Genomic DNA, 24,000 nt, shown 5'->3' with positions numbered 1-24,000 from the left:
TCTTTGTGAGGAAGATGGCGTCGGACGAGGTGCTGGCCTCTCTGGTGAGGACCCGAACCCGCGCGGTTCCGTTACCACGTGGTCTCCTCCCGTTCGGAACCGGTCACGTGTTTAATCTGAGTCCGTGGAACCGACCTGAGAGAAAAGAACCGACCAGAACCGAACCCGGACCGTTTAGCGAGGCGGACAGCTAGCTTATGATGCTAATGCTAGTTAGCCGAGAGGAGCACACGTGTAGAAACTGAGCTGTGATTGACATGTTTATTACAACATACATGTTCAAGTGTCTCATCACGTCAACAGCCCGTGATCTCATGTGTTTAACACGTGTGTGTGTGTGTGTTTCCAGGGGGTGGGGGGAGCTGCAGCCGCAGCTCACGCTCTGTCTCTTCCTGCTGACGCGTACGGAAATGACGTAAGTTACGTTTGTACACCTTCACTATTCATTTCTGACTTTTAAACATTGAATCACGAAGCTATGAACATCAGACATGACGAGGATCAAGAGCTGGAGCGCTGACGTGTTCCTGACATGTTCCTCACGTGTTCCTCACGTGTTCCTGACGTGTTCCTCACAGCTTCCTGACGTGTTCCCTACATGTTCCTAACGTGTTCCTGACGTGTTCCTGAAGTGTTCCTCACATCTTCCTCACATGTTCCTCACATCTTCCTCACATGTTCCTGACATCTTCCTCACATCTTCCCTACATGTTCCTAACGTGTTCCTGAAGTGTTCCTCACATCTTCCCTACATGTTCCTAACGTGTTCCTGAAGTGTTCCTCACATCTTCCCTACATGTTCCTAACGTGTTCCTCACATCTTCCTCACATGTTCCTGACATCTTCCTCACATCTTCCCTACATGTTCCTAACGTGTTCCTGAAGTGTTCCTCACATCTTCCCTACATGTTCCTAACGTGTTCCTGAAGTGTTCCTCACATCTTCCCTACATGTTCCTAACGTGTTCCTCACATCTTCCTCACGTGTTCCTGAAGTGTTCCTCACATCTTCCTCACATGTTCCTCACATCTTCCCTACATGTTCCTAACGTGTTCCTGAAGTGTTCCTCACATCTTCCCTACATGTTCCTAACGTGTTCCTCACATCTTCCTCACGTGTTCCTGAAATGTTCCTCACATCTTCCCTACATGTTCCTAACGTGTTCCTGAAATGTTCCTCACATCTTCCTCACGTGTTCCTGAAATGTTCCTCACATCTTCCCTACATGTTCCTAACGTGTTCCTCACATCTTCCTCACATCTTCCCTACATGTTCCTGAAGTGTTCCTCACATCTTCCCTACATGTTCCTAACGTGTTCCTGAAATGTTCCTCACATCTTCCCTACATGTTCCTAACGTGTTCCTCAAATGTTCCTGACATGTTCCTCACATGTTCCTTCCTGACGTGTCCCTCACATTCCGACATTAATTCAAACATTGATTCCTTGTTAAATATTCTTCCAGTTCCGTAGGTTTGTTGTGTATTGTGTAGACCAGTGTAAATGAGTGTTGTGTGTTTCTGTTGCAGCCGCGGCTCGAGGCCATGTGGGCCATGAAGGCCTACAACCACGCTGAGGTTTACTTCAACGTAAGATCATCCTCTTCTTCACATGTCTTTGTTTTTACATGAAATATTAATGATTTGAAAAGTTGGAATGAAAACGTGTCTCTTGTGTCTTCAGCTCATTTCATCAGTGGATCCAAAGTTCCTGAAACTCACTAAACTGGACGATGAGATCTACTCGTCCTTCAGAGAAACGTTCAAAGATCTCGACGTCAAACTTCTGAAAACAGACGACCTGAAATCCAACGAAGCCAAAGAGGTCAGTGACCCGAGGGGGACACGTTTAGACGTCGCGCTCAAATCAGAGAAGGAAGCTGCAGCTTTTACTGTGGAGTTCAGCTGATAAAACCTTAGATATATATAAAGACAAGATGCGGCCATCTTGCTACAGGCGGCCCGCCCACCCATAACATTGTGTTGTAGTGGTACGTACTTTTTAAACAACCATAACTTGCTCAATTTTCAACCGATTTTTAAACGGTTTGGTTTGTTATAAACGCCAGAGATGTAGATATGACACTGCATACTTATGAATAATTATGTTATTTATTCTAAAAATTTGAATAATGTGTGGGCAAGCCAGCCGCCTGTAGCAAGATGGCCGCCATGTGCGGACGTTTGACTCCGTTGGCCGGCAACACGGACGAGACATATATCTATGGATAAAACAATTAGTGTAGTTGTGTACGTGGCCTTTGTCATGCTGACACACACACAGAAATACACAACAGTGGGTGGTTTATTGTGTCGTCAGTAACTCAGTTGTCATGTTTGTGTAGCGCTGGCGTCCGTTCTGTAACCAGTTCGAAGGACTCATCGAAGATTTCAACTACGGGACTCTGCTGCGTCTGGACTGTGGCGAGGATTACACCGAGGAGAACACGCTGTTCGGTGAGTTCTACTGGAAACAGACGTAAATAACCATGGATGACATGATTCTATATCGTTTATTATGATTTAATGTCCTCTTGTGATTCTCGTTTCAGCCACCAGGGCGCAGTTCTTCGCTGTGGAAATCGCCCGGAACAGAGAAGGTTGTAACGATGTTGTGTTCAAGTCTAAAAGTGCAAAATCAACATCTTAACAAGGAAACAAACTGAGGAACATTGTTGTTGGATTCAACTTTTATTCTTAAAGTTTTATGAAAACGTTCCTTCATGTTTAATTCAGATTCATACGAGACCTCAGTTCTGTTTCACCTGCATTTTGTATTTACTGTAAAATTGTGTTTTGCCAATTATAAGTGCATGTTTTTGTTTTGTTGAAGATAAATGTCAGTGCCTGAAAAGGAAACAAATAAAGAATCAAAGTTCAAAGTGTCGAGTTTGTCACATCTGAAAATCAAACACTTCACAACTTCAAACTATTCATAACGTCCGGGTCACTTGTGATGGTTTAACCCCTTATTGCCTGAATTAATTTCCAATTATATAAAACAAATATTATTTGTGTTTTTGGCTGTCATACAGATGCTAAATTAAGTGGAGATTGTTAATTTCAATATAGCATAAACAATAGATATAAAATTAAGGTATGAGGCAAATTAGCGACAAATTTTCCAGTCTCTGGTATCTAGATTATTATATTGATGCTGCTTTTGCTTGAAATTGAATAACATGTTTCTGTACAATCATTGCTGTTCCATCATCACAGTATTTCATATACAGCTTAATACCTCAAAATAACTTTGCTGCACAGTACCAAGGGGATAGTGTGTATTTTCCACTCTGACCACTAGATGGCGGCAGAGTGCTTCCAATACCTTCATGGTATGTGTAGTATTTGCACCATCAGGCATTAGTGGGATAAAAAGACCTGAATGGGGTTTGAGGAGAATTCGCGACATTCGTCTACAAAGGGTTAAAGTTACTTTCGTGATATTTTCATGTTTCTTTTATAGACCTTTTTATGATTTTCAGTTCTTCACTTAAAAGAAATCGTTTCATTACCTTTTAATGACGGATTTGATGTTTTACTATATTTAGATATTTAAGCTTAACGTGACGTCATCAGTCTCGATGAGCGTTGACAGCAGAAGATATTAAGATCAATACGAGTCAGATAAACGAGGAAGTGACGCCGTGCTGACCATAGATTTATATATAAAGACTAGATGTCTCGTCTGCGTTTCCGGCAAATGGAGACGAGTGGCGGCCATCTTGCTACGGGGCAGCTCGCTCACCCATAACATTGTGTTGGTAGTGGTAAATAACCATAACTTGCTCAATTTTCAACCGGTTTGGTTTGTTATAAACGTCAGAGATGTAGTTATGACACTGCATACTTATGAATAATTATGTTATTTTCTAAAATAAATGAATAATTTATGCAGTGTCATAACTACATCTCTGACGTTTATAACAAACCAGATCGTTTAAAAATCGGTTGCAAATTTAGCAAGTTATGGTTATTTACCACTACCAACACAATGTTATGGGTGAGCGAGATGCCCCCTAGCAAGATGGCCGCCATGTATACATACATCTATGGTGGTGACACTCGAATGAAGAGAGAAGCATTCATGTAAAAATCAATGAGGTTTATTTGCAGTCACAATGCTTACACTATATGCAGCAGACATCCAAACAACTCAAACATCTATTCACTCTATGGACCCAACACATTCACATCAGGGACACAAACCAGAACATTAGGAACTCCAGAAACCTCGGACACGTTAGAGACGAGCTAGCTGTCACAGTTAGCAGCAACATGGTGGAGAGGAACACAAGCTGCTAATAGACTCCTCCTCTTTTTACACTGGTCGGACTTCTACCAACGGTCGACGCAACTTACTTCAGATATTTGAAAACTAAACTGGATCCTTCAAACGAGCGCCGGCGGACACGAGTGCTGACGAACGACGGGAGATTTCCATCGTTATCACTGATAACATTACGATACTTCCCCCCCCCACCCCCCCCGACGCGGTGGCACAGACCTTGGCTGTTTGAGCTCCGTCACGAGCACCATGAGACGCCACATACACACCAGGCAACAGAGAACCACACACACACACACACGCACACAAAACGACTCCACTGCAGGACCTAAAGGGGGGAGGGGTCGGGGGGGGGGCAGTCCCAAAACCTGGTCCGAGGAATCCAGAGTGTAAACAAAATGGTGGAAACTGCACCCAGCCTACCAGAGGGGAACATGGAGCCGTGACCAAGTTGCTTACACGCCGCGGAGACGCGTCGTGTGACCTCGAGGAGAAACACGCCGGGTCCGAACAGGAAGTGACGCCGGGTCCGAACAGGAAGTGACGACTGTTCTGTTCTCAAACGTTTTCCATCACAAACGACGCGTGTTTCTCAAAACCAGACGAGTCTGATCATAAATAATCCGATGAGGACAGTTGATGTTTTTCCTCACACTCGGGACAACACTAATAATTTTCCTCATTAATTCATTAACTGATTATCGATATTAAAATGTGAGAAAACAGTGAAAAATGTCCAGAGACAAACCGCTGATTCTCCCATTGCTTTAGTGTTCTAGTTTTAAAACGTAATGAACTGATGATTGAAACCCGATGGGATGTTTCAGATCACGAGCCGGAGAACTTTTCAGATTCTAAAATCCTGTGAACGTGAAGTTTCGTGACGTTTAACTGAAAAACTTCGGGCTGTTTTTTCAGACAAAAGACGGAAGATGAGCTGGAAAATTTGATGATGTTATAACGATAATTTAATCAAAGTGGAAGAAAGTTTATCTGAGGCTTCGATTGGTTAATTTCATCTGGAAACATTTAGATTTCTGAATTGACTTTTATGATTATTCGATACGACAGAATCTTCTCAAACTAAAGTTTCACGACTCATTCGGACACGAGAACAAAACCTGGTTTTTGATAAATAGCAGAACTGTCCCTTTAAATCCCCTCGGGGTCATGTGACTATTTACATCACGCCAACCAGAGCTGAGGAAAATGTACAAGTGGACGCTCGGCCTCTCGCTGTGTTAGTGTGTGTGTGTCTCCACCCCCCCCACGCAGACAGACAGGTGCCCTAACTCACTACACTGTAAAAAGCTCAATCACACGATTTTTTGTAGTTTTTTCTCATTTTCTTTTTCTTTCTTTGTGTTTTTAAATTCAATCATCATTATAAACATTGTTCAAAATGTTACGAAAAAAAATGTACACTTGGTTTTTTGAGTGTTTTTCTATACAAGGCAGGCAGAAGCGGATTATTAGGTTTCACCGGCGTTCCTCACCTCCGTCCTCCCAGTGCTTCCACATGCGCCCCCCCCCCCCCCCCCCCCCCGGTCACACCGATGCAGACTGGCGTTAAAATAGATCTGTATATATTTATATATGCTTCTATCAAAAAGGGGAGGGAGGGGTGAGGGGTGAATCCGAGTGAAGAGACGACCCCCCAGGCATCCGGGCCCGGGGGGGTGGGGGGGACGCTGATGCAGAGAGGGGGGAGGAGGGGTGAGAGGGGGGGGGGCTCTGTCTGCGCTCTAAGACTCTGATTTGTGGAATGTCAGCTCATCATGTCGTTGCTGTTGACGCCGTACGTCGAGTTCTTCATGCTGTCGTTCACTTCCCTCCGGAACACCGACAAGTTCTGAGTAAACCTGCACACACACACACACACACACACACACACAGACACACACACACACACAGACACACACACACACACACAGACACGTTATACTTTAATCAACAACAACAAAGCTTCTTTTCTAGAACACTGAGCAACATTTGAGTAGATGATTCTCTGCAGTGTGTTTCCATGGTAACAGAAGCTTCCTGTCAGTTACTGAATATGAAATCATTTAGTTTTTTCATTAACCTAAAAATGATTGTAATATTTTAGAGTCTGACTGATATGAATATTTGGTGCCGATACAAATACTTTGACTTTATTCTCACAATATTGGGACTTTTTTAGTAATTTGCAAAGTTAGATCTATTTTTCATCTCACAAAACATTTACAATGTACATTCTGCTCCACCACCCATACAAATACACTTTCTACACATATATTCATATTATTTAATTTAATATTCCCCCCGCTTCAAACTGTTGGTAAACTGCTGCTACTTTTTGCTTTTCTATGTTATATGTTTATGTTATTTTTATTTTGTAAAGCCCTTGCCTGCCAGGTCAAAAGATCACAGGTCCCACTTACTACGTACTTTAATATTCCCCACTCCACCCGGTAAACATCTGCTTCATTTTAATATTTTTCTGCTTCATTTTAATATGTTATATGGTATGTCAATTCTTTTTTACATTTTTGTAAAGCCCGTCTACTGTGTAGATGCCATGACGCTGTCACTGGTGCATGTGACAATAAACTTTGATTTGATTTGATTTGATGAACACAGATATTAAAATGTTTCATTAAATCTGACTGTAGAACATGACATGAGGTTTTCCCGTGTGGGGTCATGTGACCTACCTGTCCCGATTCTTGGTGAGTAGATTTCGTTCGATTCCTTCCATCAAGTTCTCGAAACATAAGTGCATGGCCTGCTGCTTCTCCGGAGGCTGACTGTTCACGATGCTGTTCCTCAGGTCAGCGAAATACTGCAGGACGCACACACACAGGTTACTACACACAAACAGACACACACACACAGAGTGGCGACGGCGTGTGGGAGGAGTCACCTTCTCGTTGAGCAGGATGAGGCCGAGCAGCGGCCGGGACATGGACCACTGGTTCCGACAGTCCTCGAAGATGATGATGTTCAGAACTGTCGACAACATCTACACAACCAGCACACGCGTCACACACAGGAAACGCTTCTTCACAATAAAAGCACGTGACTGTGGATCAGGAGGATGTCTCACCTGCTGGATCATCTCCGGGTGCTGCTGCATGATGTGGAGGAAGCGGTCGTCCGTTGCCATGGCAGCCGGACGCTTCTTGGTGGAGCGCGACAGCTGTTTGAACAAGTAGGTGACGATGTGGTCGAGACTGGAGCAGCAGCCCGTGCACACCATCGTATCTGAAACACACACACACACACACACACGTTGAGCACTGTGTGGCGTGCACGCTCTCTGAAGCTGAGCGGGGGGGGGGGCCGGGTGTCTCACCGAGCGCCGTCAGTCCTTCTGAGATGGACGACAGGATGTACATGACCACGTGAGGCTCCAGGCTGGCGATGAAGTTCATGTGATCCTGCGTCAGCACCTCCAGCAGCGAGTAGAACGACTGGCTGAGCTTCGGGTAGTCCTGAGGGGGCGGAGTCAGGAGGGGGCGGAGTCAGGAGGAGTCATGTGGTTAATGTCTGACACGATACAAGCAACTCATTTAATAAAAAGAGAGAAACATTCTGGAACCAGTCACATGTCAGTGAGACGTTTCCTGCCACTAGGGGGCCGGCAGGGAACGCCATGTGTTTGTGGCGTGTGATGATAAAATGTGGCGTTGACATGTTGAACATAAACATGAACATAAACCCGGTTGAACATACTAGTAAGTCACTGTGGGGGATGGACAGCAGCAGTTTGATGAACGTCTGCAGAGCGTTGTCCAGCGCGTCGTCGCCATAGAGACGGAAGACGCCGAAGTTGACGTAGTTCCCGCTGAGCACCGCCTTCAGCATGGCGAAGCAGACGGACACGCCCTTCAGCTTCACGCCGTACACCTGGTCCTTCGGCACCTCCCCCAGCGTCAGGATGCGGTTTCCTGCAAAGAGACAAACGATGGATCATCACCGGTTGTTCTGGTTTATTATTAATTAACTGTTGGTGTGAAAAGAAGCAGTTTGATCTTTATTTATTATTATGATTATTATTATTATTATTGATTGAATATTTATTTAAGCCTCGGAAAACACACTGAGGAATAAGACCCTCATTTACAATGGTGCCGAGGGTACAATAAAGAGTTGAAACATTGAAGAGTTAATACATTGAATAAATAAGAATGAAATAAATATGCAAATATATTTACAGTTATACAAGGTATAAACAAAATTTGTCAGTATAAAATACTATGGCCAAGTCAACTATCAGTTACAATCACTGCAGGAGAAGTCAGCTGCTCATGAGACCAGACTCCAGAACTCAATGAAACAAATGAGCACAACCTGAAAATTCAAAATGTAGGGGGCCATCATTAATTATCATCATTAAAATTATTGTGTCACTGATTTGTTACAGATTTTTTGCAGAAGCCTTTTATTTTGGCGAGCGTACCGTAGGTGGTGATCATCTTGCTGGTTTCTCTGAACAACAGGATTCCGTTTGGTGATGACACGTCGAACTGTAACCTCTGAGATCTGAGAAGAGAGCAGGTCAGTTATGGATCAGTTATGGATCAGTTATGGATCAGTTATGCGTAGGGTTGCAAAGGGGCGGAAAGTTTCCATGGGAAGTTTAGCTCGGGAATTTTGTGAATTTAAAAAAAAAATATATGCAAATTAAACGCTGAGCAATAAAAACATGATTCAAAACTCTATTTTAAAGATGTATGGAACGTTGAGTTTCAACCCTCCACTGGTCATTCTTCCATCACATGCACAGATAACTCCCAGCATGCTTCACTCTACAGCAGGGCTACTGAGGCCTGCTGTAGAGTGAAGGACTAGTCAGGTAAGTTTCCATGATATTACTGGGAAAATATATTAGCATGCTGATTGAGGATTGTTCATCTGTTCATCTAGACTATTTCCATTCATTTATCCATCAATTGTAAAATATGTTTACAGACGATTCCAATTGTTTGGCTAACTATTTATATCTCTGGCATTGCATTAGTGTTTCTTTACAATCTTTTTTCTCATCTTATTCTACAGAACAATGCCACGTGCACTCTCTCATGTGTGGAGACATTTCACCCCATCCAATGTAGAAGGAAAGGCTGTGTACATTTGCAAATACTGTGCAAAGACCTATGTTAAGAATGACACAACGATGCAGAAGCATATAGTCAAGTGCCCAAAGTTTCCTCAGGGCTCAAATCAGACTATGACAAAACAAAATGTTTATATTTATGTCTGTATATGACAAGGTAAATACAGTTAGTATAAATTACCCACAACGTTTCCAGTTTATTCCTGTTAATTCCCATGGAAAGTTTCCAACTTTGAATATTCCCGGAATTTTGCAACCCTAGTTATAGATCAGTTATGAGTTATAGACTGAAGAGATTATGATGCAGAGTGCTTGTTTAATCATCGTCCACTGAACGACGTCTCTGAGCTTCCTCACCTGTTGTGGACGAGCTCCGCCATGAGCTTGAGGACCGGAGTGGTGCATGCTGGGTCGTGGTACCACAGCTCGATGGCTCTCTGTAGAATAGGCATGTAGGCTGGGTATCTGCATGGGGGGGGGGGTTAAGGACAAGTCTCCCACACACACACACACACTGATGAACAAAGGACACGTTTCAGTCTCAGCTGGGAGGATACATCCAGTCGAACAGCATCATGAAGCTGGTTTTGGCGTTGAAGGCGAACGCGATTCCTCGCAGGTCTCGCACCAAACCCACCAGCGTCCTCTACAGGAAACCACAGAAGAAGAAGACGCTGGTCAGTTTGCTCTTCACACAGAGAATCGTTCAGATCATAAAACTTCAGCAGACGAGTTTTTCACCTGCTGGTAAAACTCGTCAGGATGTGACGAGCTGCTGTGATTGGCTGATGAGTAAAAGTTTATTCTAAGAAGCTGAAGACTTTTTAAATTGAACAGAATGAAGGAGACATATTCTGCTAATTTAAATAGTGTCAGTGCTCGTTAATGTGTGTGTGTGTGTGTGTGTGTGTGTGTGTGTGTGTGTGTGTGTCACCTTAGCTTCCTGCTCATTGAAGGTGTTTGTGCTCAACATCTGAGCCACAGTTTCGAACGCGGCCGTCAGAGGCAACATGAACTGTTCAAACTGGTCCTCGTCCTCGCCTGCACACAGACGCACAATCACACAAGGCAACACAACTTCGCTCTGACATCATCCACATTATTTCACATTGAACTTCTGTCACTGGAGAAATAAAAAGTGCAGTTACCCAGATCCACCATTAGCAGGCGCCCCAGTGCAGTGTAGAAGGTGGTCCGGCACCTCATGTCGCTCAGGTTGGACTGGTTGTTCACTCCGAGGAAGGAGAAGTGTTCACTCTGAGACACACACACACACACAGACACACACACACACACACACACACACACACACACACACACACACACACAGAGACTGTTAATGATGATGAGGTTCAGAGGGATGAAGATGTGCTGCCTGGGAGGAACTCACCGTGTGGTTGTTCAACATGAACTGAACCGCAGTGAGCTTCACCAGCTTCCTCACGCTGCTGTACGTGCACAGGAGGTCAAGGAGAAAACACAGATCCACAAACACACCAGAGGCTCCACTCGGACACATAAACCTCAGTGTGTTGAAAGTGTGTCGTTCAGTTTTTGAGTTAACGCTGCAGCGTGACGTGAAAACAAGTCCAGTAACAAATAGAAACATTCATGTCCACCAACTTCTGAAGTCACGGACACACACACAGACACACACAGACACACACAGACACACACAGACACACACAGTAGTGAAGGATATCCTAGTGAGAGGTCGTTTAGTAGCTGCAATGTCTTGGAGGTGATTGGTTCACACTGGCCCCAGTACTTCAAGTTTGTGATGCTGAAACACACAAACACACAAATTGTTTTCTGATCAATAATCGGTTATTTCTGATCATTTTAACACTTAAAGTTAAAGCTTAAACTTTATATTTGAGATAAAGGTTCCAGCTTTCAACATCTCAGCTTTATCAGCTGCTGCAGTTTGCCCTGTTGCCATGGAGACAGTTAGTCACATGACCCTGGTGAGGAGTCATGTGACCAAGTGCACCTTCATAAAGTTATAAAGATGAAGGCAGTGACATGTGGCTGAAAGATGCTTTAAAATCCTTAAAAAAAATTATTTACATGTAATTTTTAATTAATTTGACTTTGGGTTAAAATTCAAGATTTCCGTCAAACTGTTGAAGAGATGAATTGAATCCGTGTTATTTCTAATACTCACATTTTCCCTATAAAGACGCTTAGAACCATCGTCTCGTCGTTCAGACCCAGAACTTCTGACAGTCGTCGATAAAGCTGCAGTGAAAAAACAAACAGATGAAATAATGTGAAGGAAGAACATTGAACACGTGAAACATCCCACTGAGCTGTAGAGATGCTGGAGGAGGTGACGTCACCTGTCATGAATAACATATCTTTGTTTGTGCAGCACAAGGAGACTTGGCTGCATCTCATCCTCATTCAACTCTCTGTGCCCAAAACAAAGATGGAGGACGCGTCTCCACTTCCTTAGTATCGAGATGAAATGGAGACGCGTCACTCTTCCGTGTCGAGCGCTTTAAAACCATTTCAGAGTTTTCAAGAATAGTTATTCTCAGAAATTTGATTCATAAAATGAAATAATGATTCCAGGTTTTACAACAGAAGTCGCTGATCAGGCCCAAAGAAGAATATTCATAATATAAATGATAAAGTGCGTTAGTTAGTGGAGACAGAAGAGTTTTAGTTGATGATTTGAATTCTGATGATGTCACTCGTACACGTGTTTTATTAATGATGAACACGAGACGCCGCGGACGTGGAGTTTGAGCGCCGGAGGAACAGAAGCAGAACCCGAGACTTTGAGTGACGGCTTCAGTTCCTACAACAGACTGATCCAGCTCCTCAGCCAATCAGCAGCCTCACACACTCAGAGTTTAAAACACGTCCTGGATTGAAAGCGTGACGCCGCCGAACCAGACGAACACGTGTTCAGAACAAAGAGAACAGGAAGTCAGTCAGCGTGAAGCCGGACGACTGCAGCGCCTCTAAAAACACAAGAGTAGAACTCACTGAGCGACTCTTTAACACGCAGCCGCCTCATCGAGCACACGTCAGCGCTCGGGACAAAAGACGTGGCCCCAGAGTGGCCCCCCCCCGCTGGCGGAGCGGACGCGAGGGGTCACCGGGGGCGTGAGGCCGGGTCAGGGTTAATGCAACACGGAGGCGCCAGCAGCAGCAGCAGCAGCAGCAGCGGTGGCGTCCGGACCCGGGCACAGCGGCGCTCACCTTGGAGGATTTCTGCACCTGGTCCCCGATGTAGATCTTCCTGAACTGTTCGAAGAAGCTGAGCATGGCGAGCTCCAGCCGCTCGTTCCCGGCCTGCGCCAAGCGGGAGTCGGTCAGATTCATCAGCTGCAGAACCCTGAGTTCACAGGAGAGAGAGAGAGAAGAAGAGTGTGTTGGTTAAATTAAAGATTCACTCGCGTGGTTCAGGCCACAAGTTCAGAAGAGAGGAATCAGGTTTTTCATCAGAAAACAAAACATATGGACCCGAAATCTTTCTAAATATAAAAAACTCTGCATAAATTATACTTCCATTTTTTGAGTTATGAACATTTTCCTGGGGTTGCTGACATCAACACGTATCATCACGAGTTTACGACACATCAACAACAATCTGTTTTCAGATTTAATCTCTTTTCCACGTTTAAAACTATTTCCTCTTTTTAATCTGTACGTCATGAGATCCTCAGATTTCTTTCTTACCGACAGACTAACTCTCCGTCCATGGCGTCCTGCTCGTCCGTGCTCGCAAACGACACCCGGCCGCCGATCACCGCTCCGATGATGTAAACCAACCATGTTAACCGACCTGCACACAGGAGGGGAGGAGCTGTGGTCAGAGGGAAGTGATCCTAACCACCAGGATTAACGATTTATTCCCTGAGCACGAAGCCTGGTCGCCATCTTCTGTCCGAGCTGCTTCACTGTCGAGAAGCTACGAGCCAATCAGAGAACCAGACGATTTAAAAAAACCTCAGCGTGGTCATGTGACTGCAGCACGTACCCTCCTGCACGGTGATGTCGGCGGCGCTGGAGTTGGTGGACTGCAGCAGCTCCTGGTAGGACTGCGCCGCCTGGTCGAACAGCTGCACCAGCAGAGCACACGTCTTCTCATACTCGCAGCGGCCGATGGTCGACAGCTGGTCCAGCTGCTGCTGCACGAGGCCGGCGTCGTCCAGAGGATCCTCCAACCCGTCTCTGTGGAGAACACGGGTTTAATGAGAGGAGGAGCCACAGAGCTTCACTGTTTACATACGTATTAGAGGTGTCACAATACCAAAAATTCATTCAGTAGTCGGTGCCAATACCAGTAAAATAACATGATTCTCGATGCCAGAGTAAAAAAAAAAAAGGATTTTCTAAAATTCCAAAAGTGCATCTTTGGATGTTATTAAAGGGACTCTTACCTTTGTTGCATTTTTACACTTTTTTTGGATAAGGTTAAATTGGTATTAATAAGGTAATGACACTCTAAAATGCAAGACAGACCCACCAGGAGTAAAAACAAACAATTATTTCACTCTCATAATATTTAGTGAAAACTTCAACCAATAAAATTCTTCGGACCGAAGGACCTTATTGGCCGACAGACCTGTCTGTTTGCTGCATGGACATGCAGGTTTTCCGTCTGCTTCTTGTGGCGCATTCGGGCCCGCGTCATCAATGTATATAACTTACCGGTGCTTCTGAATCCGAATCCATTGCTTTGGTAAACAAAAACTCACGTGCCTGCGCGGAGGCAGTAGGTTTACAAGTCTGCTTGTAAATAAAGTTTCTTCAAAAAAACGCCGCGGATGGGAACGAGGGGGTGGGGCATTGGAGGAAGGCGGGATGATTTGAATGTGCTGTAATTCTCAAATGCAACAAAGGTAAGAGTCCCTTTAATGTCATATACGGTAGTTTAATGTGCTTGCGCATGTACTGTGGGTTATACGGTAGTTGCGGACGCATGTGAGTGACGCATTGTTGTGAGACACGTTATGCATTAAAGCCGCTTAGCATTGATTTACAGTTAATATGAATCAGAACTCACCTTGAATTCTTTAAACAAATCCAGATGACGGTCTTTCAGGTGCTTTGCTAAATTGAAAGTATGACCTCCGTTGGTCTGAAGACCACGGTAGCATCGTTAGCATCGTTAGCATAATGGCTTGTGCAGATTAATGATAACGCCACGGGCATCTGCCTCAAACGCAAAGTACCATACACGAGTCTTTGTGCCTTTTTCATCAACAAGTCGAGTTGGAGCGATCGCTGCAGCCGCCATCTTGGTTTTCTGAATGTAATCGTCGACTTGCGCAGCACCGATGCTAATGCTAAGTTGCTAACAGCTGGCATCGTGTGTGTTTTGTTATCTTAGTATCGAAAGGTATCGTAAGTATCGGTTTTCGTGACATCACTAATACGTACTGAATGAGATCCCGTCAGAGCCGCTCTGATCTGATGAACCGGTTCTCTGACGTGACGCCGTGTGGTCAGAAGTTACCTGAGGATGACGTGGACCGACTCCAGCCGCGAGGTGATGTAGGCCTTGGTGACCTCCGGCGTGTACGTCTCCAGCAGGTGAGGCTCGGTGGCTTTGACGTAAGGAACGGACGCCGCCAGACGCTGCCAGAGACTCAGCAGGTAGTGGACGCTGTTGGGAGCAAACTCCCAGTGCTGAGGAGAGCAGGAGGAGAGGTTACTGTCTTTTAAAAAACATAGATGTTCCATCAAGTTGCTGCTTCGTCGATGCATTAAAAGTTACAGAGAAAATATAAACTGAGAGAGAAAAAGTGAGAAAGTGTCTGTTGTGTTTCCCTTTAGAAAGAATTGAACATGTGACCTCAAACCTCTCGTACCTGCAGACTCGTGACAGTGAAGTTTGCGATGAGTCGAATGACCTCAGGGTAGTTTTCTACTTTGACCAGCTCCCCCAGCTGGTAGTTGCTCTTCAGCCGCGCCAGCAGACGACAGAACTCGTGGTAGTTGTTAGGATCCGGTAAACACTGAAACACAACATGTTCCACAGCGTCACACAACGACTACACAACACACACGTCAGAGGAGGAGAGCAGCAGGAGGCGGAGCTTCTCACCTGTGGGTTTGCTAATATCCTCTTGACTCCGTCCACCAGATGCGAGAGGAACTTGGCTCGCTCTGCGTTGTTGAAGAGAGAGCGTCTGACGGAGGCGATCTGAACTAGACATGACAACACCTGCACAGGGGGAGGAGTCACAACTTCATCAGGATCAACACAACGTGAGGACACAAGGTTCCATCGTTCATCGGTTTCAAATGGTCTTTAGAGAGAGAAGATGTTCAAACTGAAAACTAAAATGAGAAATGTTTGATTATTTACTGAATCAAGTTTGGATAGAAGGTAACTGGGAGCAGGAAGTAAAACATAAGTAATTTATAATAAAGTTTATGGTTTTACTGTAAAGCATCAAACCTAAATCACATGTCTTTGACTTACGGGTTCGATAAAGACAGTTTAGGAATCAGCTATTGTTTTTATTTGTATTTAAATATAAACTGATAAATCTGGTCAGGCTCTAATCTCTACATATTAAAAACATAATTTCATCCTATGAATTTAAGAATCCATTTGAACAGGACGTCACCGGGTCACTTACCAACGGAGAGAGGGATGGAGGGATGGAATGATATAAATTGAAAAAGAGCTGCAGGGTGGAGGAATCAAGAAACGCTGCAGGAGAGAAAGAAAACAGGAAGTTTAATGACATCAGAATACATATGGACTCGTCTGACTGGACTGAGCCTGACATCACTCATATTATATATATATATATTTGTATATAAGCAGATATAAACCTGATCTCCAGGACGTGGGGATCTGTACAGTGCAGAGGTCGTCCGACGACTCGTCTGTGGAAGTTCCTATGAAGTCGTAGTTGAGGCAGTTGTAGCTGAGTTTCAGAAGCTGCATCAGCAAACCGTGCTGCGACTCATCGTTCAGGTTCAGGTTCTTCCCCGACGCCTGCAGGACACAGAGCAGAGGGTTACTGCTCTCTCATTGGCTGGGAGCAGGAAGCTGATGAACACATGTGACCATCATCTCAACGTCTGTCCACCATGAAGCTCTGAAAGCTTCTCTGAGGGATTTTAAAAGAAGCTCAGAGCTCCGTGGTTTCACTGGTGAGACGTCTTCAGTCTGTCGAAGCTGCAACTGAACTGAAGACTGAGTCGCATGTCACATGTCAGAAAGTCACTGATATAAAAGGTTCTGTTCCCGGTACTGAACGGTGAGTTGTGCCTCGCTGAAGCTAGGGTTGCAAAGGGGCGGAAAGTTTACGGTAAATTTCCAGAAACTTTCCAGAAACTTTCCATGGGAAGTTAAGCTCGGGAATTTTAGGAATTTTGAAAAAAAATAAGCAAATTAAATGCTGAGCAATAAAAACATCGTTCAAAACTCTATTTTAAAGATGTATGGAACGTTGAGTTTCAACCCTCCACTGGTCATTCTTCCATCACATGCACAGATAACTCCCAGCATGCTTCACTCTACAGCAGGGCTACTGAGGCCTGCTGTAGAGTGAAGGACTAGTCAGGTAAGTTTCCATGATATTACTGGGAAAATATATTAGCATGCTGATTGAGGATTGTTCATCTGTTCATCTAGACTATTTCCATTCATTTATCCATCAATTGTAAAATATGTTTACAGACGATTCCAATTGTTTGGCTAACTATTTATATCTCTGGCATTGCATTAGTGTTTTTTTACAAACTTTTTTCTCATCTTATTCTACAGAACAATGCCACGTGCACTCTCTCATGTGTGGAGACATTTCACCCCATCCAATGTAGAAGGAAAGGCTGTGTACATTTGCAAATACTGTGCAAAGACCTATGTTAAGAATGACACAACGATGCAGAAGCATATAGTCAAGTGCCCAAAGTTTCCTCAGGGCTCAAATCAGCCTATGACACAACAAAATGTTTATATTTATGTCTGTATATGACAAGGTCAATACAGTTAGTATAAATTACCCACAACATTTCCAGTTTATTCCCTTTAATTCCCATGGAAAGTTTCCAACTTTGAATATTCCCGGAATTTTGCAACCCTAGCTGCAGCACCAGACATGAGGTTTGGTTGCTGGCGTCTCAGAAGGTTCTGATCACATCTCCAGATGAACGTACCTGTTTGAGGAGGTTACAGGACAGGGTGAAGATGTCGAAGAGGGAGGAGTCTCTGAACGATGACGCGATCTTCCTGTGTTTAGTCAGAGGATGTGTGGTGTCAGCCTGCGGGGGGGGGGGAGAGAGAGACCACGTTAAACAAAAACCACGGTTCGGTAAACCTCGTTACGGTGACACGCCCCCAAACAAAGAGTACCTGGTTGATCTCGTTGGTCAGCTGGGACAGGATGGTCACCCCTATGATGCAGTGCTCAACACTGTCCTGTAGAGACACAACAACAACAACACACAGCTCAACACACGGGTTCCTGCAGCGCTCGGCGTCACATGATCGACCACGCCCTCACCTGCAGGAAGCGGGTCACGTCGGCGATGACGTTCCTGAACACGTAGTCTTCCTTCTGACAGTCGAACCAGCCCAGCTTGGTGATCCGGGCGTACAGCTGGATCAGAGCCTGGGTCACGAAGGCCGCTAGCTTCGGCCGCGTGGCCAAATAATTCAGAACATAGTTCCCTGAAGGACACAGAAACAGAACAGCGCCCCCTAGTGCTCAGCAGCAGATCACCTCGTGTGTTAATGGACTGTATCAGCTCTGGTTGTGACTGTAAGAGATACTCACGGATGTCGATGCGTTGCTCCAGGGGAAGAGGGTTGCTGGTCCGAGAAACCAACTTCGACAAACACGTGGCGGCGAGCAGCTGAGAGTACGACGACTGACGGGAGACAAACATCAGAACTTTAGATCCATGAGATAGAAAGAACTTTCACCTGACATGACACACGTTCAATCATTCAAATACTGGACAGAAGATTTACAACGTACAGCAAAGTGCAGAAGCCGAACAAAAGCTGTCTTATTATTTTAATTAAGTCTAATTATAATTCAGATGAAAACACTTCGTCCACTGATTTCATTCGCAGTGAATTTTCATGGAGATATTTGACAAGTGGAAGTTGTTGGAGGAAATTTAGCAAATTCTACTCGTGAATTCAATGAAATGGTGATGGACAGAGGACAGACAGGTGGGACAGACAGGTGACAGGGGACAGACAGGTGACAGACAGGTGGGACAGACAGGGGACGGACAGATGACAGGGGACAGACAGGTGACGTACAGGTGATGGGCAGGTGACAGACAGGGGACAGGTGAGGGTCAGGGGACAAGTGACAGACAGGGGACAGACAGAGGACAGACAGAGGACGACAGGAGACAGGTGAAATTGACAGGTGGGATGGACAGGGGACAGACAGGTTGGACGGACAGGGGACGGCCAGATGACAGGGGACAGACAGGTGACGTACAGGTGATGGGCAGGTGAGGGACAGGGGACAGACAGGGGACAGACAGGGGACAGACAGGTGACAGGGGACAGGGGACGGACAGGTGAGGGACAGACAGAGGACAGACAGGTGAGGGACAGACAGAGGACAGACAGGTGAGGGACAAACAGGGGACACAACTCACGCTGCCTCTCTCCAGCAGCAGCTGACACTTGCTCAGACAGGGGACAGGTGACGTACAGGGGACAGATAGGTGACAGGTGGGACAGACAGGGGACAGATAGGTGACAGAGGTGACAGGTGGGACAGACAGGGGACAGACAGGTGCGGGACGGACAGGTGACAGGTGAGGGAGGGACAGGGGACACTACTCACGCTGCCTCTCTCCAGCAGCAGCTGACAGGTGACAGGGGACAGGTTGGACAGACAGGTGGGACAGACAGGGGACAGACAGGTGAGGGACGGACAGTTGAGGGACGGACAGGTGACAGACAGGGGACAGACAGGTGACAGGGGACAGACAGGTGGGACAGACGTGGGACAGACAGGGGACAGACAAGTGAAGGACAGGGGACAGGTGAGGGACAGGGGACACTACTCACGCTGCCTCTCTCCAGCAGCAGCTGACAGGTGACAGGGGACAGGTTGGACAGACAGGTGGGACAGACAGGGGACAGACAGGTGAGGGACAGGGGACAGGGGACACTACTCACGCTGCCTCTCTCCAGCAGCAGCTGACACTTGCTCAGACAGGGGACAGGTGACGTACAGGGGACAGATAGGTGACAGGTGGGACAGACAGGGGACAGACAGGTGAGGGACAGGGGACAGTACTCACGCTGCCTCTCTCCAGCAGCAGCTGACACTTGCTCAGACAGGGGACAAGTGACGTACAGGGGACAGATTGGTGACAGGTGGGACAGACAGGGGACAGACAGGTGGGATGGACAGGGGACAGGTGAGGGACAGGTGAGGGACGGACAGGGGACACTACTCACGCTGCCTCTCTCCAGCAGCAGCTGACACTTGCTCAGACAGGTGACGTACAGGGGACAGATAGGTGACAGGTGGGACAGACAGGGGACAGACAGGGGACAGGGGACACTACTCACGCTGCCTCTCTCCAGCAGCAGCTGACACTTGCTCAGACAGGGGACAGGTGACGTACAGGGGACAGACAGGTGACAGGTGGGACAGACAGGGGACAGACAGGTGAGGGACAGGGGACAGGGGACAGTACTCACGCTGCCTCTCTCCAGCAGCAGCTGACACTTGCTCAGACAGGGGACAGGTGACGTACAGGGGACAGATAGGTGACAGGTGGGACAGACAGGTGAGGGACAGACAGGTGAGGGACAGGGGACAGGGGACAGTACTCACGCTGCCTCTCTCCAGCAGCAGCTGACACTTGCTCAGACAGTCCGGGCTGTTGGTGAACTCCACCAGAGCTTTCTCTGCCTGCAGCCGGACCTCGGACTCGGTGGTCTCGTACAGCTGCTTACACAGGATCTCCAGCTGGGCCAGGCCCTGGGGACAGAGGACAGGAGGACACTTATCAGCCAGAGACAGACCAGGACGTCACGGAGAGACGGACAGAACACCACGTCCCAAACTCACACAGATAAGAGTCACTTCATCCACAATGAACCAGAGAAACTACTGAACTCCTAATATATTTATTATTGATTTACTTTGTTGTTGTTTTTCAGCAGAAATACTAAACTTTTTGTATTTACTACTTATAATTATTAAATATTTTTATCTTTGTTGTTTCCTTATTTAAAAACTATGAGATTAACACGTTTCACCACTTCCTGTTCACGGTGTCCTGCTGTGTGTGTATGACTGTATGATTGTATGATTTGTGTGAATAATCAAACACAAACACGTTTACTCATTCATTCATTCACGTGGGCCCCCAGGAAACTGCTGAGTCATGCTCCGTCACAGTTACTCACGAGTAGATTCAAACTGGAGGGGGGGGGGGGGCAACAGGTTAAAGGAGGAGATTAGCAGGGGGGGGGGGGGTTAGAGTCTGTGATGTGTTCACTGTCTGCATCAGAGTCAGGAGTTTGGAGAACATCGTGTGTGAAGCTCAGATAAGACAAAACTCTGTCCCTTCATGATAAGACACTGACATCACAACCTGTTATAGACATGTCCACACGGGGGGGGGGGATGTCCAACAGGAAGACGATGTGGTTTGATTTCACCGAAGTTTTGATCTCTACTTTGTAACAGTCGGCAGAATCCTCTTCATTTGAACTATTAAAGAAAACTACACGTTTGTTTCATCCTGTTAATATTTAACATAGAAAACTGTGTTTGTTTACTTAATTAAACTTCTATATTTTTGGTTGTATTTTTGTTTTGTTTTTCACTTAGATGATAAATAAGTATCTGAAATGTCTAAATACCGAAATATCATTAGCGTACGTACAACATACAATTAGTATCGTGGCCACTTCAAGAGAAATAAAATGGGAGATTTCAAGAATAATTATACATCAACCAATTTATCTATAATATTTTTACTCCCTAATATTTTCACCTGCATCGACTTCAATTTTTAAGAGGCTGTAAAGCTTCATGTGGACAGGAGGCGTTACCACGGCAACAGGGTACGACATTTAAAACTGAAACGTGGACCGAGCCTGAAAGTGTCCGAGAGGCAGAGAACATAACAAACCTCTGCATAAGTTAAGTTGAGAAAATAGACATTAAAAATAACAACAATATAACTATAATTCATACACAAACAGACGCTGCTTCACATGACTAAACTGAAACTATTTCTGAGCTGATTCCTGAGAACCACATCGTCAATCAGATCCCTGGAATTAGTCACAGATATTTTTAATTATATATTTGATTGGTCAGTTTGTATATTCACAGACTGGGTGACTCCTTATCTTCTGTTAAAAACATGTTTATATAAATGATCTACTGGGCTTCAGGCCTGAACTGACTCTATGGAAGATGATCTTCCAGCTTAATGTTATCTAACAGAAGAACTAGAGTTCAACAGGACAGAGCCGTGAGGGTCAGGACTCCGTGTGATGGAGGGAAGTTAACAGTTTAAAAAGGTTTAAAGATAAAGTGTTAAATACATCAGGACTCTTCAGGAATGTGTTTCACTGTCAGATGTGGATTCTTCTGTTCTGAGCCAGTGAGAATAAACAGTGTGAGACTAAAGAGTCAATCTTATCTGAAGAGTTCCAGAAGAAGAGGCTCCTCTTCCAGAGCACCTCCAGAAGAAGAGGCTCCTCTTCCAGAGAACTTCCAGAGGAGGAGGCTCCTCTTCCAGAGCACCTCCAGAGGGGCCGTGGAGGCTGCAGCTCCTGGCCGCTGCTCGCAGCATCATGGAGGCTGTCATCGAGCTGCTCCATCAGCCTCCACACAGGAGGCTGATGGAGCAGCTACAGAACCACAGAGGCTCCACGTGCAGCAGAGGGAGGTGCTCCTGCTCCTCCTCATGAAGGAGCAGGAGCACCTCCATGAGGAGGAGCAGAGGAGGTGTCATCTCATGGAGGAGCAGAGGAGGTTCCACCTGCTGGAGGAGCAGAGGAGCAGAGGAGCAGAGGAGCGGGCTCCACGGCTCCTCTGCTCCGCCTCACCCGGACATGTGTTGCAGCAGCAGCTAGCTCCGGGTGCTAGCTCCACACAGCAGCACCGCCCGGTCCACACACACACGCCCCCGGTGCAGACCCGGCTCCGGGACCCGGGCTCCGGGGCCGGTGGCGGACCCGGAGCCCGGGACCCGGACCCACGCTCCCACAGACCGGACCGTGTTTTCAAACGGGCTCGGGCGGGAGAAGTGCACGTCTGAGCTCATGCTAACGTTAGCATAGCTAGCTCCCGGGCAGCCGCTACGACCCGAGCCGGACACCGGGCTGTGAACCCGGGGAAGCGGAGCAGGTGAGCGGGAGCTCCGGTGCGAGCCGGTGTGGAGGATGAGGAACCGGGGGGATCCGGTGCGGATCCACCGGAGCAGCCCCGGGTCGCTAGCCCGGCAGCTAGCCGCCTCATTGTTTACTTCACTCACACACGGGCTGGCTCGCTCCGGGAGCCCGCTGCCGAGGAGCCGTCCCCCGGAACACGCACCGGGACCCCCGCCGGCTCTGCCCGCCGGCCCCGGGGCTCCTGGTCCCGGCTCCGGTCCGGCAGCAGCCGGGGAGCCCGCAGCTAGCTCCGGCTAACCCAGCTCCAGCCTCCACTGACAGGAGGCCACAAGTCAACACAGCCGGACACATCCTTTCTTTCCCCGCCGGGCAGCCTCCGGCCGGCCGCCGGGTGCCCGCTGCGGCCCGGGCCCGGCCCCCGGACCCGCTGCTCCGGGCCCCGGGGCCGGCTCGACCCCAGCGGCTCGCTCCCGGAGGAACTGACGCGATGAAAAACATGAAACCTCTGCTCACCTGCACATGATCCGCCATTTTTCTCCATTTCATGCACCTCTCTCTCCCCCGCTTATGGGTAAGCACAGCGACAACAGCGCCCCCCGCGGCCGCCACTGGAACAGCGCCTCCATTCATTTCAGTCCCAGTCAGATTACAGTTACTTTTACTCAACTACTCAAGTACTCTTTTCATGTTCTGTACAACCAGGACATACAAGTTCTTACCAGAGTATTTCTACTCATCATACTTCATGATGTGTTACTTTTAATAATAATATTATTATCATTATTATTAGTAGTAGTAGTAGTAAAAGGGGGCGTAATCACCCTAGTACTCATACCCATTTTTCCATTTATTTTATACAAAGAAACACAAAAATACAAACAAATACACAGAAAATACAAAAGTACCCGTACTTATATAATATACATCCAAGTTAAATAACTGAATTTTTAAATAACAATGTTACACTTAGATGACGTGTTTTTCCTGAATACTTTTCTCAGTTTGGTCTAAGTTGTGATATCTGACCTGTTCTATTCAAATAAATATTGTTAATGATGTGGCATTAACAGATGCCTCTGGTCCCTGTCTCTGTTCTCTTCTCTCTTTATTTTAATTTTTGTGTTGCACTGAAGTGATTTCATGTTTCAAAGAAAGTAGACAATAAATATCAAGTTCAATTATAACAACCTGCTAATTATTAGTAATTTGAAGTGAATGTTTTTTGTGACACTGAAGCAGCAACAGGTTCATCAGAGTGTGTTTGTTTTACACCAGTGATTCTGCATCTT

At 46.3% G+C, this 24,000-nt stretch overlaps 2 protein-coding genes across 2 annotated transcripts; one reads left to right on the top strand and one right to left on the bottom strand.

Annotated features, from left to right (window-relative positions):
- On the top strand, nt 1-2,884 carry pbdc1 (polysaccharide biosynthesis domain containing 1). The gene is made up of 6 exons (XM_061074589.1): nt 1-44; nt 350-415; nt 1,529-1,588; nt 1,683-1,823; nt 2,344-2,455; nt 2,551-2,884. The coding sequence occupies exons 1-6, from the start codon at nt 15-17 to the stop codon at nt 2,646-2,648; spliced, it is 507 nt and encodes a 168-aa protein (XP_060930572.1). The 5' UTR covers nt 1-14; the 3' UTR covers nt 2,649-2,884.
- Nucleotides 2,885-6,023: 3,139 nt separating this feature from the next.
- Nucleotides 6,024-23,282, bottom strand: xpo7 (exportin 7). The gene is made up of 28 exons (XM_061078496.1): nt 23,225-23,282; nt 20,190-20,336; nt 18,147-18,240; nt 17,874-18,040; nt 17,723-17,788; nt 17,527-17,631; nt 16,195-16,360; nt 15,996-16,069; nt 15,455-15,574; nt 15,219-15,365; nt 14,864-15,036; nt 13,382-13,575; nt 13,081-13,186; nt 12,601-12,736; nt 11,555-11,628; nt 11,090-11,170; nt 10,778-10,841; nt 10,536-10,644; nt 10,322-10,428; nt 9,945-10,033; nt 9,745-9,852; nt 8,731-8,813; nt 8,004-8,218; nt 7,624-7,762; nt 7,375-7,532; nt 7,192-7,290; nt 6,983-7,110; nt 6,024-6,148 (listed from the first exon to the last, which is right to left on the bottom strand). Exons 1-28 carry the CDS (start codon nt 23,255-23,257, stop codon nt 6,055-6,057), a joined length of 3,276 nt encoding a protein of 1,091 aa, XP_060934479.1. The 5' UTR covers nt 23,258-23,282; the 3' UTR covers nt 6,024-6,054.
- Between the last annotated feature and the right edge of the window lie 718 nt (nt 23,283-24,000).

This window comes from Limanda limanda, chromosome 1, assembly GCF_963576545.1.
Source record: "Limanda limanda chromosome 1, fLimLim1.1, whole genome shotgun sequence".
In the NCBI taxonomy this organism is placed as follows: domain Eukaryota; kingdom Metazoa; phylum Chordata; class Actinopteri; order Pleuronectiformes; family Pleuronectidae; genus Limanda; species Limanda limanda.
Note: the sequence above shows the minus strand (reverse complement) of the source record. Positions and strands in the feature narration are given on the sequence as shown.